The sequence below is a fragment of the Dunckerocampus dactyliophorus genome, chromosome 1, assembly GCF_027744805.1.
Source record: "Dunckerocampus dactyliophorus isolate RoL2022-P2 chromosome 1, RoL_Ddac_1.1, whole genome shotgun sequence".
In the NCBI taxonomy this organism is placed as follows: domain Eukaryota; kingdom Metazoa; phylum Chordata; class Actinopteri; order Syngnathiformes; family Syngnathidae; genus Dunckerocampus; species Dunckerocampus dactyliophorus.
Window position 1 is genome coordinate 41412325 of NC_072819.1, and position 15361 is coordinate 41427685.

General features: G+C 42.4%; 1 protein-coding gene across 4 annotated transcripts in view; it reads left to right on the forward strand.

Annotated features, from left to right (window-relative positions):
• The first annotated feature begins 750 nt into the window (after nucleotides 1-750).
• Nucleotides 751-15361, forward strand: part of scube3 (signal peptide, CUB domain, EGF-like 3) — a 105972-nt gene continuing 91361 nt past the window's right edge. For all 4 annotated transcript variants that reach the window (XM_054798063.1, XM_054798072.1, XM_054798083.1 and 1 more), the window contains exon 1: nucleotides 751-1134. In XM_054798063.1, the coding sequence (XP_054654038.1) occupies nucleotides 1035-1134 (100 nt within the window). In that variant the 5' untranslated portion in view covers nucleotides 751-1034. The remainder of the gene's footprint in view (nucleotides 1135-15361) is intronic.

Genomic DNA, 15361 nt, shown 5'->3' on the forward strand with positions numbered 1-15361 from the left:
TTAAAGTGGACAAACTTACCAAAGTGAGACGCGTGTGGGAGAATGGGACGTTCAAAGTGGGCAAACAACATTTAAAAAAAATATGAAAAATAGAAGAGGCGGCATACCTCTGCTCTATCCATACCTTTGGCAAACTGTGTCATGTGACTGGCTGTTTTCTTCTTCTACCATGCTAAAAATGCTACGGTAACAAGGTTGCAAACATGTTGTGGGACACAGATGCCTTGCATAAAAAATAATATAATATGCTGATTAAAACAAATGTTTCCTGCGTTATGAACCAAATTCATTTTAAGTTGCATTTGAATCGCTTCTTTTGACATTCAATTTGGTTATCAGAGAGGTGGGACAAGAGAAAATGGCATTATATGGTGCACTCGCGAAAAAAAAACATTCTCAGTCAATATTTCCTCCCAGTTTATTAAATGTAAACTTCATGCGTTAGTATTTTGTGAATGGATTATATGAAATTGTATGGCTGGCGTGTAAAATGTCCACCAATTCCGGGGTGACCTTATAATAGATGAACAACAATGAATCACGAATCACGAGGCGTAAACTTCACGCGCAAATATGCGTACGTGCGTCTGTAAAATAAGGTGAGCGGCACCTGCGTGGCAAAGACTGAAATGGCTGGAAAAAATGGGTAATTAAAGGTAATTTGGAGAGGGGAAGGGAAGGAGCCAAGAAGAGGAGTCCTGACTGCATCTTGGAAGCGTCTTCTTCTCTCCTCCCCCTTTCTTGCCAAGTCCGAGGCACAGCTCCATCTCTCCCACTCTCTCTCTCCCTCTCCCTTTCTTAAATTGACATTGGTCTGCCTCGAAACATGATAACAGAAAAGCCTCCCTGCGCTCCGCGTTATAAGCATGCGTAAAGACGGTTAAAAAAAATAATTATTTAAATAAAAAAGGGGGTCGCACTGGATCCTGGTCCGCGCGCGTCCACGAGGAATATTAACAAGATAGCTTTGTGGCGCGCGCTCCCGCGCCCTGGTAGGTCTCCAGTGAAAGTGTTGAACAGCAGACAAAGTCACCATGTATGTGCACGCCTCGATACGAGCCAGCTTTGGATTTGTGGGCTTCTGCCTGGTCGCCTTTGTCCAGCAGTCCGCTTCAGGAAGTAAAACCAGCCAAGGTAAGTTTTCACCTCCTCCACTTATTATCTAACAACTGCTGCAACGGACTCATTTACGTTTACTTGTTTTGCTGAAGTGCAATGTTAAAAGGAAAAAGCTGCTAATGATACCATTTAACCGCTCCCCTACAGAGCCACTGAGCTCCAAAAAGCGCAAAAAGTTGCGTGAATGTGTTAAAGACACGTTTAAAGCCAATGGAGGCACCACATGTTGATTTAAAGCAGTTCATTGCCTAATTTAGGGAATAAAGGGCACCCAAATGAGGTTTGCTGTCGTTCCAGTGCTTGACTTTGATCTTGAGCCGTGTGAACAGTTTCATAGCCCATCCTGCAGGTACTTGCGGTGAGACTAGCAGGAGGCATTTGTCACAGTCCAGACAAGTATTTGACACCCGGCTGCAACGCACACACGCAGGAGCCTGTGAGTGTCAGACACTGCAGCTACAGTGCTGAGCTGCCCCGCCGCCTGCCCTCTTGCTCCCTTGTCCTGTGAGAAACGCTCCAGAGCACACACAAGCGGGCCCGGCCTCAGTCCTCATTATTCCCGACACCTTGCGGGAACAAGCGAGGCATAGTATTCCACGGGGATCCCGGCCTCTTTCCTCTCAGGTTTTCATCACTTATTTTTCCCACAATACAAAATGGCAAGGTGGGCCCTGCCAGAAGTATTTGTATGCAAAGAAAGACGCATCATGGGTGATGTTTCGCACACACAAAAAGACATCTCTCAGGCGGTCGACAAGGCAAAAAAAAAAGAAAAAGAAAGGGGGTGGGTGACTATTTTGCATCCTGGGTGGTCTGCCCCCACTTGTGGGAAAACTCAATATTTACATTTTGAAATTAGAACTACTTTTTTTCTCACTTTATTGTCCACAACATTGATTACACGCTTGCTTGCCGAGGGGAGTGAGTGTTGGTGTGGAATGGCGTGCACCTGTTGGTTGGTCACCAGTGAGCAGGCGTTCTGGTTCGCTTCCTGTGAACAGAGGTGCACTACGTTGTGGCTCCGAAGCTATTTTTGAGCCTGGTTTGTGTCGAAACCGAAAATAAATATTGTACTTGACGTCTCTACCACTGACAAGTCGGCAAGCTGGGAACAATTTTTTCAACGCGGGATGAACAAAGCCTTTAAAAATGTACAATTTGTCAGCTCAACACTTATTCGAGGCAGATGTTCCTGACAAGCGTTTTTGTCTTTCATCAATGTCAGACTAATCATGGCACTCAGACATCAGTCATTACTCAGGGGTTGGGAAGAGACGCAGTGGAATGATGGAGGGCGTATTTGAGGATGTGACGGAGAGGATGACAAAAACAGAGGAGAAACCTGAGAGGTGAAGGTTGCAGAGACCAGGAGCTGAGAGAGGGAAGTCCACAGCGGAGTATAGACGTCACGGCAAATCACTTTCCCTCCAACACAGTCAGGAGCGCTTCTCTAATGCTCCAGCACCAAGGCAACGGTTGGTGTGGGCCTGACATGTTGCTGTGCTTGGCTGTGTTGGTGTAACCTCTGCTCCGGGGCCTGGGGGTCTAAAGACACAGGGCCGCCTGAGTGGGGAGGAAGGCCACATCCAGGTCCGGTCACACTGTGGGAACCGAGCAGACTTGGCAATCTGAGGCCTGAGTGACGGGCCACTTACCTAGAGATGCTGCCTACACTTTGGAGAGGAGAGAGAGAGAGAGCGAGAGCCCCCACCCACCCCCGACATTCACTCACCCCTTTCCTTTTGCACCCAACTCTTGCTTTGTTTGCTTTGTCTCCGCTTCCTTTCCTTTGCATTTAATGAAGTAGCGGCGCTTTTTCCCAGTCGGGGCCGTAAGGAAAGTTACACACACTGTCAGCCCAGCCGTTTCTAGTTGTGTTCACTCCTGACCAGCCAGCCTATATTATGTGATTCACTGCTAGATATGATGTTGGGTACAACACTAGCATGTTTGGCGTATTGGTACTTTTGGAAAGTTGCTGGAAACCACATATTTCCCTTTTTCCATAAAGGTACTGTTTGCAAATGGCTCAAGATTACACCACCGGCTAGCATATGTTACCAATAGTGGTTTAAAAGAACAGATTGAACCAAAAATGTCAACATTTTTCACAATTGCAAATTACACTGCACTTCAATTCAGGGCCAAATGAGATGACTGCTGTTCAAGGCTGTCACTCAAGGCTCTCTGATATTCACGTACATGTCCGTAGCGGCCGCACACGCACAACAATTTGCAGTTCAATCTGTTGTTATAATAGGATATACATAGGGTATACATACACATTATAGCTAACATTATCGGGCGACCGATATTATCAGCTGATATTGGCATAAAAATTACATAACGGAAAATGTCCGTATCGTTTTTTTTCTGCCGGTAATGCGAGTGATGACATGCTCCACAGAGCAACAAGCTCAGTACGACCATCGTTTGGAATTATATTCAAGTTTTGCCTTTGGTCTGTGAATATGCAATTTGCAATATCTCAGGGTGTGAAAAAGTCTAAAATAATTTGAATTTAAGGCCATAACATGTCTAAAATTCTCTTAAAATCACATCAAATGTCTTGAATACGATGTTGAACAGTCTTAAACATTTATTCATGTTATTTTTATTTAAAATGAATGCATAAACTTCAGTTTCAGAAAGTACCCATGCAGCCGGGTCAGAATTTATCGAGCACAACCAGTAGTGTGCTGTGCGCCTTTTTGTCTTTGTACTTTTTATTGCCAGTATGGATGTCAAATGGGACTTAAATTGCATTCACTATGGTCTTAAAAAAGCCTACGTTTTGCTCTTTGCGTGTAATGCAGGTCTATCTAAATAGTAGCAATGACTGTCACTGAGAAACAGGTACTGCTGCACACGCTTTCCAATGACCGCAAAGCAGCTGCACAGCGTGCCAAACAGTCGACAGAAAAACAAAACAAGGGTGCAAAACAGGAAACTACATGAAAGCTACAACTAAATTTCGACCTGTCATGCGGAACAAGTGCTGGTTATGTGAGGGGATACTAAGGGTCTTCCTTCAACGCTTCCGTTCCAGTATCACACCTCAGAATCACTCGCAGCGCTTGAGCACTTTTTCGATAACTTGTATTGCATATTGCAGTATTTGTCTTATTTTGCACAAACCATGTTTATTTGTGTGTTCACCACAGAACATTAGTTTGAGTGAAGAGCTGCTGCCTATTAGGGATGAGCGAGTACACCACTATCTATATTTGTATCTGTATCTGTATCTGTATCTGTATCTGTATCTGTATCTGTATCTGTATCTGTATCTCTATCTGTTCACCCAGCTAAATGATTTTTATCCGTATCTCTTCTCGGAATGGGCGGGGCATAAACCGAAAGCGGGCGTGATCTAACCAGAAATGGGTGGGGCTTAAATCTGTACACTATTTTAAGTCTGAAATTGACATGGATTGATCAGAAGTTGCTATATTTATTGCTTATTATTCAGCTCTATGTGTACTGTGTATGTGTGTAAGTGATCTGTAAGACTGTCAAAAGTAGTGCGCTAACGGCGGAAACTAATTTATTTCAGTAATTACATGACTTTTTTTGACGTATTTGACACATATGCGTAGTGGCAAGCCACTTCTCTCTGTCATGACAACAGACAGCAGCACGGTGTCGCTCCCCAAAGACTCTGCCGCTCTTTATTCATCAGCCGTGCGATTCAAACACCGACACTTCCTTGTTGTCACAAACCGAGAGATGCATTCACGGACACTCCGAACATCATATGATCAAATAGTACCACTTACTTACCTGTGAGCTGCATCTAATTTTTTTGGTTGCTATTCTTGTTTAAATCACGCTTACATGTAAACTGGAAAAACAATATATTTTAAAAAGAGTTAAAAAAAATTGTATAAAGATCGTTTTAGTAGTGCCCATTCTCTTATGTTCCTTTAAGTTAACGTGTGATTCAACTTAGCTCCCAATTACGACGCGAGATGGGCACATGAATGCACCATGGCAGCCGCGGAGCTTGCGAGTTGTTGTCGTAACACGAGCCTTGTTTTTGATGTTCAACAAACAGCGTGCGTCTATAAACGTGAGTAACCTGGTTATTTGCCATTCGTTCAATGCTAGACGCTGTTTGCACCGTGATATTGTATGTGTTGTGCGCCTTACGCATCCGGCCGCTGAGCTGGTCACTAACTGCTGAGCTAAGTTAGCCTCGTCAGCATTGCCACCAATTTATTATATTGTTAGCATGCTATCACAATGTGTTTAGTGCACTGCTGATAGCTGAGATGTTATGTTGCTGTGCATTTGTGGATACGTCTAGCGAGGGGCGGGCGCTGTGTGTGACTGGCCAATCACAGAAAGTGAAGAGTGAATACATTTCCGTCATCACGATTACATATAATGGTGAGCTGTACTCGTTTCATGCTCGTATTTGGCAAAAATGCCTTATCATCTGTGACGGACACTCGTCTACAACGAGTATCCGGCTTATCCCTACTGTCTATATTGACATCAGATGATATTGGCAGTGCTGGACGATATCAGATATAGGTAAGAATGCCAATATCGAGCATCTCTGGGGTGCGCATCATTAGAATGAATTTTTGACACAGCTTTGGTGTTCTCCCATCATCTCTGCAATGCTCCCTGTTTCTCAGACTGGTTTGTACAGTAGCTGGTGACCAACAGGAACGTTGCTTGAGTTGATTGACCTCAAAGGGTGCATGTGGCTGTAACACCTTAAGTGCAAAGGTTTGGCTGCAAAGATATCATCCATAGGAAAAAAATGGAGTCATGTGGCTCCCAAAGGTATTACCTCATCTGCCAAATTAGAGCAGATGGGATGATGTCTAACCTGTACATACCCTTGATCCCAAACAAAGTAGACTCTTGTGACGGGATGCTTGTCTCAGTCTGTCCGTGTGCAGGGCAGGCATGCGGCGTCTGAGGCAGGCTGCGCCTCGGTGCAGCCCTCGGTCACTCGGCGATGATGAATGGGCCGAGGGGATCAATCGGGCGTCACTTTACCTACTCAGCACACACGCTCACAAAAGCATGCGGCTGATAAGTGGCGCTCCAATGGCACTGTACATGTTGCTACAGAGCAGGCGAGAGAGCAAAGAGATGATTATCTTGGCATTACTTGAGTGGTGAAAACACTTCATAACAATTCTGTCCAAGAGCGATGTGGTATGATTCACAGCGACTTGTGCGTGTGTGTGTGTGTGTGTGTGTGTGTGTGTGTGTGTGTGTGGAGGGGACAAGCTCGTGAGTATGGCAGCGATGAGTGATTGTAGACTGCATATGAATGATTGCTTTTAGCAGGCATAAGTGCTTTCATTCCCACAAATGAGGCTCCTGCATGGAGAGCACTTTCCTGATCCCGTGGCTTCGTTGCTGGCCACTCTTTGGTACGCGGAGCGTGTGCCATGTTTGCAGGCGCATGTCCTATCTCAGCTGTGTGGCCCACTGAGGCTTTGTTGTTGATAATCACTTTCACTCTCACTGCTGAAAAGTACAACCAAGACTTTTTCCTCTCCGCATGTCAGTGTTAAAGACGCTGTCCCCAAGCTATCTGACTATACTGTAATGGAAAATGCACATTTCATTTAATAAATCACCCAAGGCTTGATTTAATCATTTTTCTTATAATTAGCTGCATGTTTAAATGTTACCACTCGGGACAGCAGGTCTGTATTCCGCCTTGTGGCAATTTAAGATAATTTTTTATGCATTTCCAGCAATAATATGTAGTCATTTGACCTTATAACAACCATGTTGATTGCACACTGGCTTGTCGCAGGAAGAATATTATAATATAATGTAATAATAACATAAAATAATCTCTGTAATTGCTGTAGTAACCTTGCATGCTCTACCTTGCTGGTCTTTAATGAAGGTGGATGAGATACGACGCATCATGTTGCCTAAGCAATAGCGTTATAGCTAACGCTATAATTATGTTATAGCACAGACAAGTTTTGGTAATATTTATCATATTTTTGTACTATATCTCTGCGGAGTATAAGTCGCAGCAGTCAAAAATGCAGCATGAAGGGGAAAAAAAGCGTACGTTGCACTTAAGTCACATGTACTTAGAAATGTATTTCACAAAATTCAAGAATGAATAGGTGTCCGGTATGTTGATGTAACACATTAAGAGTTACTCAGCTACACAATAGTATAAAGAACATACCTGGGAGGATGACTTAAGGCACAGGGGTGCAGGAGAAGCATATACTGTAGTTGTCACCAGTGCCCTCTCGCGGCTGTCAATGGTAATGTTCACTCCCTGGTTGATATCAGTCAGAATGAAATAACATTTAAAAACATTAAATTATTTACACTTCTGATCAAATTCTGCAAGAATTGACATTTTGCACTGTTGAATCTTAGGGAGGTTCTAAGCAGAGCTTCAAAATTCAAAAAGAAGAAATGGAAATGAGACAAAAACATTTTGAGTAGGCAATTTATTGCAAACAAGCATGAAAGTGAAATGGGCTGTTCATTAGCTACAGGAGGCTAGTGGGAATGTTGCTCCAGGCGGTGAAGATGGCTTCACGGAGGGCATCCACTGTCTGGAACTGATGTCCATTTTTTTAAACTTCCCTTGCCATCCATCCCCAAATATTCTCAATTCAATTTGGATTAGGGGAACACACAGGGTGGTCCAAAAGAGTGATGTTATTCCTCTGGAAGAAGTGTTTTGTCAGGTGGGCATTGTGGACTGCAGCGTTGTCCTGTTGCAAAATCCGGTCATTAGACGAGGGCCTTCAGTCGTGAGGGTTGCCCCCTGCAACATCTCCACATAGCCAACTGCCATTTGACGGCCCTGCACAACCTGAAACTCCATTGTTCCATTAAAGGAAAAAGCAATCCAGATCATGATGGCGTCCCCTCGACTTTGTCGTGTGGAAAACATCTCAGGTGGGATCTCCTTGTCTGGAAGCCATCAGGACTGTCAAAGTAATTTTTTTTTCTCATCAGTTGAAGGTTTTGAAGGTGATGAGGCCTTCTTTCGCAGATGGCGTTTGATGATTATTGGACTGCACTCGGCACCGGTAACAACCTTCATTTTTGCCAAGGATGGTCCCGTGTCTTGACGGAGAGCCGGTGAAATTTTTTTGGGTCTAGCATGACATTATTGTTCCATAACCCTCAGGATCTTTGAAGATGTTTCAAATGATTGTCTTATTTCGTCCAACCTCAGCAGCCGTGTTGCACTGCGAGGGGCCTTGTTAATGCAGCTCAACAAATAGCTTTTTTTGCCTTTTCCATCAAGAGATCATGACAGTGTGAATACCTGACAGAAAATGACATTGAATCCAAATTTTTGCCAAGATTTTGGCTTTTAAAGCTGTCGTGTCAAACTTTTGATCAGCTGATGAACAACATATTTTGCTTTAATGATTGTTTGCAATAAGTTGCCTACTCAAAATGTGTTTGTCTCATTTCCATTTCTTTTTTTGCATTTTGAAGCTCTGCTTAGAACCTCCTTAAGATCCAACAGTGCAAAAGAAAAATTCTTGCAATTCAACTGATATTAAGATTTTGATCAGGGGTGTATGCATTTTGACGTAGGGCTGCAACTAATGATTATTTTCTTAGTCGATTAATCTGAAGCTTGTGGTGGGGTGACCAAACATTTTCCACCGAGGGCCACATACTGAAAATAAAAGGATGTGGAGGGCCGCTTTGATGTATTTTGATGTATTTTTTAATTTTGTAAAAAGTAAAAAAAAAAGTTGTATACATTTGTATACATCTACATTTAAAGACAAAGTGTTTTATTATTAGTTATTAGTATCAACATTTCAGCTCCTTTTGCCCATTTTTGCTGTTTTTTGGGGTTCATTTAAAAAAAAAAACAAACAAGCTGCGGGTTACAAATGGCCCCCAGGGCACACTTTGGACACCTCTGCCCTAGCTGGACCAAGTCAATATGAACCAAATACAAACAGCCATTGGTTTGGTCTGCAACACATCAGAAAAGAGGCTAAAAAGTCCATCACGGTTTTCGAAGTCGAAGCTGATGTGTGTAAATATAATGTTTTGCATAAAGCTCAAAGATCAGATGTCTCATTTTATGGATGAAGCGAATACCAAAACAGCAGCTCTGTTTTGATGTATAAGTCGTATCACACTATCAGTCGCAGGGCCAGCCAAACTATAAAAAACAGTGTGACTTCTAGACCTGCAAATACGGTAACATGTACAGTAAACTAATATATAACATAAAGTTGTGTGAGCACTGCCAGTAGGTAACAATGCTTCCTTTTCCTGAGCTGTTACGTAGCCAACGTCCGTCCAAAATCCAATATGTAACGGATGTCGGCAGGGTCATCTTGTCAACAAATGCACATATATCACTGTCAATTTGTAATACCACAGTGGCTCAAAAGTAAACTTTTTTACAACTACTGTATATGGGGAGCTGGGAAGCAAAGCAAACCAAAAAAAACAATTATCCATGACTGCTGATGGAGTCTGATAAGTGACATTTCTGCACATTATTTTCCAGATAATGGTGCATGTTATCTGGTCACTGTTGAATTACATCATATCTTTACCTCTTCTGGTTTCTCCACCTTCTTATACAATGTCTCATTATTATACAAGCAGTTTATCTTCCACAATACATTTTCCCATTAATTGCATGCCATTTTACAACACAGTAATCCAGCAGAGATGTAATTTATCAGCAAGCTATTTCAATATAAATCAAGCTCACAGCGATGTGCGACCTGCAGACCTGTGGACACTGCAGATTTTGTGTTGGGCCCCAGGGGAAGCCATCAGCCGCTGAGCTCCCTCCGTCAATGTGCTTGTCCCCTATTTGCCTGAGTGGAAAATCACTTTATCAGCAACGAGAGCAGCCCTCGTGGCCACTATTTGTCACTGTATCAGAATTGTTGCAGGAGAGTGTAAGGTAGCTGTGCTGCTTCCCGAGAGGACCACGGGTTGCCGTGCGTGCAGTGACCAGCCTCATGTAGGGGGGTGGGCAGAAAATATTCATGCGAGCTTGTTTGTTTGTTGAGCTGTAATGTGTACAAGATGTTCCAAATGAGGCCTGGGATGCTTCTCTGCACTCTGGCATTGTAGTTGAGAAGAGAAAAGTCACTCCCCTGCTTCCATCGTCTTCATCTCACCCTGTCAGTGGCCTTTGGTCCTGCGTGCAGATGCAGCGGCGTGCTGACAGCATCCGTGTTGGTGTCGGGGGAGGATGGAGCCGGTGTTGACGGCTCTCTGTCCCCTCCAGTCTTAAACTCACCTCCAAAATACCCCCCCTCGCCTTCTACCCCATGAGCACTTACTGAGGAATCACTGTGCCGCTCCTCAGCCAGCTGCAGCAGATCATTAATCCTCTAGCCCCCCCTCCACCCTCCACCGCAGAGCCCACATTTGTTTTTTCTGTTAGTCACTGATGGGACATGTTGATGATCTCAAAGAAATATGAGTGGGACTGTCATCTTTGTAGGCCTGCTTCACCCTCTTTCTCCTATGACCTCTTAGCTCAAGTAATGGGGCTGAGCCGCTCTTTGAGTGTTGAGGCGGGGGGCAGCTGGGGGGTCAGAGAGGGACGTCATTTGACCGGTTTGTAGTGGTCAGTGATGTTGGAGGGGGTTGGGGTCATGAAGAGCCTTGTTTACAGACTGCGTGTGTTTACATTCCTGATGGCGAGCACCAGCATTACTGTTGGAAGTGAAAGGAAATGCTTTTATTCTGCTTAGTAATGGAAAAATCCAAGCCAATACATCAAGGAGTCCACATGAAAAAAAGCAAAGTTATTTATTTGGGCGGTTCTCACCAGTGCTTTCTGCATAGATGTGGGGAGGGGAAGGGGGGGACACTGGAGATGAATCTGAGTTCCTCAATAGACAGAAGCATGGGAAAAAAGCCGAATGTAAAAGCCATATACTTAGAATACATGTTGTGTGCAGACTGTCCTCGCTTATAATTACAAATACTCTGTTTTATTTCATGAGGTTATCAATCATTCAGTCATCCAGTGCCTATTCTTGCTGGATCAAGAAGCTTCCTGTAATTTATTTGGCATTTTAATCACTCTCATGCTTACCAAGAGAACTGACGGTGCTTTTATGATGTTTCTAAACTACAGCAAATGGTTAACGGGAAAGGGGTGATCAATACAGGTGGTCCATGCTTTGCGGCATTTGCCGTTTTGTGGTTACATGATATCATTATATTGGCACTGCCATAAATTATTAATATTGTACAAAAAGAAAAAGAGTGCGGCCGAGTAATACGTAGGCGGATGAATACATGGGTGGACTGGCTGAGTAACACATAGTTGCTTTGCTACACTGAGAGGAACGACAATGTCACTTATGTTCTTTTTAGTTAACTATTTCAGTTTAATCTCTATTATGACTCCCAAGGCAGTGGGATAAGGATAACATTCTTGAACATGTGACATCATATGCTCCTATGAATTGATAACGGTGATGTTTTATTGCATTTTACAGAATGTATATGTGTGACATTTGGCTTAACTGTATCATTTGCTTCAAGGAGAAGAACATCTCCATGGCATTCAGTGTGCACCGATCGATCGGCTGGCCGATTTCCTTAATTTTGTGGGGTCAGCGATCGGCCGATTCTTACATACACAAGCGATCTTATCCACCGATCTTATTTTCCTCCACAGAAGTCTGAAAGTTAGCCATTGTCCCCTTTTGCTCTGGCTGAGAGCTAGCAGTCGTGCTAAGGCTAAAGGTAAAGCTCAAAGAGCCAGGCAGCAGCCCGATGTAGCGCTTATGACAAGTGAAAATAAGCAAAGCTACTACAAGGAAAATTATGGAGTTCATGGCATTGGACGACAAGCCAATTTCGGTCACTGTGCACTTTATTTTGGTAAGAGGCTCTAATCAGGTAAGCAGTGTAATCAGTTATGCAATATGTGGCTGCTGCTGAGCTTACATTTTTTTTTTTACAAAGAATTCTTGTTATAAATAGCTTATTTTTGAAACAAAAACAGTCTAATTTGTGCTAATAAAGAACTGAAAATAGTGTGTGTGTTTAACAGAAGCCCCATACTGTACTTACCACGCATGAATAAAATCACCCGCTTCAGTGGCACAATCCAAAGGAGCTGAGTTGAACGCCAGCTTTGAACGCTAGGAAGACCGTCAACATCAAGGGACTTATTTACTTATTGGACTTATTGGCTTCTAAAAAAAATCTTCCAAAGTGTGGAAGTGTTTTGAAGAGGTTAAAGATGACTCCAGAAAGAACAACTTGCGTCAGCAGCTTCTTATACATCACGCAACAACAACCAACATCATTGGATCATCATTGAACATCATTTAAAACGGGTAATGCCGTTAGGCCAAGTTCATTTTATATCCCTGCAGTGAATGTCAAGGCAAGCAAGGCTGCTAACTGAGAGTTTTGGGAAGTTGTTGTTTTTTCAAGCTATGTTGTTCCTATTTCATGTGCACTTTTCTGATGTGTGCCAACAGCGACCGTGTTCTGGTTTTGTTCATCTCGCTTTCGGTCTCACTAAATAAATCAAGGTACTGTACACTGAACACCTACAATGTTTATTTGTTTATCTGAGTGTTTTAGCCTATTTCTTTGAGGTGGAAAAAGTCACAAATGAGATCTGTTTGTTTGTCGGGATTGCCGTTAACTCTACTTAAAAAAACACAACACAAGTCCCCAACTAACGAACACAATTGGTTCCAGACAACCGTTCTTAAGTCGAATTGTTCTTAAGTAGGGGAAAAGGTAATATTACCAATGATATAGGTACTACATGTACGTGTATATATATACAGTATATGTGTATGTATGTAAATATGAGTTTGGATGCAGTAGTAATATTAAACGAGGATAATTAATGAAAAAAACAATAATAAAAATGATATAATAATACATAATGATAAATGTTATTTACCTTTGAAGAGGAGTGGTCGAGCATACGTCGTTGGTAGTGGAGGAGGAGATACTGGGAAAAAGGGACAAATGGTCGTTGTCGTTAGACTCTTCTAAAAGAGGTAGTGTTCTGTGGGTGGTGTAGAATTAAGCAGGCCTATTAACTCTTCATAAACTTTAATCACACGCTCTGTCCCAGTTGTATTATACAGCTAACAATGTAGCTTTCTCTCTCCCCCCCTCCCCCCCCCCCTCCTCCTCTTGTTCTCCCGCTGTTGGTCCCATTAGCAGTGTCACAGTGCCCTCTGCTGGTCAAGCATGTAGCAGCATAAATATGGATTGATAAGGCAAAACACATGAAAATATAAACTAGTCGGCTTATGTTCGTATCTCCGAAAGTTCGCATGTCAGATGTTCGTTAGTAGGGGACTTAGTGTATTAGAATATTAGGCGACAAAATCTAAGAAATCAGATTTGACTATGAAAATCCTTGGTTGTAGAAAGCCCTAATTTGGACAGCAAATTTCTTAACTTTTCATTTATATTTGAGAGAACTACCTCCTGTTCAGTTAAAACAACAAGTTTGTATCGTTTCACGGGTTTTGCTCAATGTTTTTTGACAAAATAAGATTGGAACATTGACAGTGAATGCTGTCAGTTATTTACAAAAAATCAGTATTGGCCAAAATCGGAATTGGCAGGTCAGGCTTTTTAATGATCGATGAAATGATATAAAATGAAGACTTATTTTAAAGTCAGCAGAGAAAAATGTTGGTGTTATGCATGTAAAAGATAGGAAAGACCTCAATACAATGCAGCAGTGCACATCAACACATCAAACAATAAACATGTCAGTCATCGCAGAGCTTTTGTACTTTGTTTTTATCTTTGTGCTTTGCACTAACAAGTAGATAAATGGCTGTCTGCAGGTGGAAATATCAGAGAACCTATTTGGGAGGCTGCAACTGCTGCTGTGGCAGCCTCCAAACCAATCTCCTCAGGCGCTTGATTTCAGCCATTGTTTACCAGCCTGCAGTATCTTTTATCCTTTGGTGCACCTAAATCACGTCTTTAAATGACACCTTCGTCTCCTCAAAGGATGCTGATTGGTCTGGTTGCTTATTGATTGCCCAAGATCATGTCACGTGTCATGACTGATGGAGATGGCATACCTGTATTCTCACCAATGCATCCTACAAGGTTAATGATGTACACTGGGATCTGGGAAACAATGAGGAATAAAATCACAGAAAACATGAATACGGCTTTCATTTATCATTCTAATGATTGTGCCCCTTTATTTCCATTTTTGTTAAGAATGAATGACTAAATTGGCGAATTTAGAGCACTGAAACGAATAATCACTCAGTTCCTTCCTTGTAATTTAGATATTATCTGTCGTGTTATAAGCTAATATACAAGAAAAAAGTAAGTTTTTTTCACAAATGTTCTTACATTAATTGATGAAGCTTTCAGTATATTAATTGATCTATTAGGAAAGGAAGCATTTTTTGTCTGACTCATTTGAATAAAAATGATCGTATTTGATATTTTCCCTTTCTTTCTTTTGACTGCATCCATGAAACACTTAATGCGTCTGCTGCAAGCTGATGTTTGTTAATTGTTTTACCTCGAGGTTTTGAAATGAGTTGCCTATTCCCTGCAGCCACTTCCAGGCCACTGCACTTCTCCTTTCAAAAGTCCGATTCACAACTCACACAGAGAACCATTCACTTTATAACTCTCTTTGACAGGAAACAACTAAATATATCACACTTTTGCTGTAATTGCTATGTTGCCGTCTTTATAGTTGGTACTGTAGCTGGCTAAAGTGACCACCAATGAATGTAATTGCTGTGTGCAGATGGGATGTCATGTCAGTTAGCTCCGGTTGTATAAATATAAGGTGTACAGCTGGACTGCCTGCCACCATCCCGCAACAGAAAATAAACTGCACCAGGCCAAGGAGTTGTTAGGGAGGACACATGCCAAGATGGATGAAAATTCCTCTGCATGTCACAAATTAATTTTTTGCCACTCCGGCTCCTGATGAGAAGTGGTTATGCGCAATAATTCAGTATAGTACGTGTTTTTGACTGCCAACACTTAGCGTGTCACGCAATTCATTGCACTCTCTTTGTATTCACTTAATTACTGTAATAAGTGTTTTCCTTCTGGAGGTGGTCCTGAGGTCTCAGAGTCGGCATCTTTTACAGCTTTTCATGTTAAAGAAAAGTACAAGTACCAGATGCTCAGTTGAAGATCAGCATCACAGAGATGTACTGTAACTTGTTCATTCAAATCTCCAGGCACCTCCCAACACTTTTAAGTAACCGTTACTTTGCATTTACCAGGATCA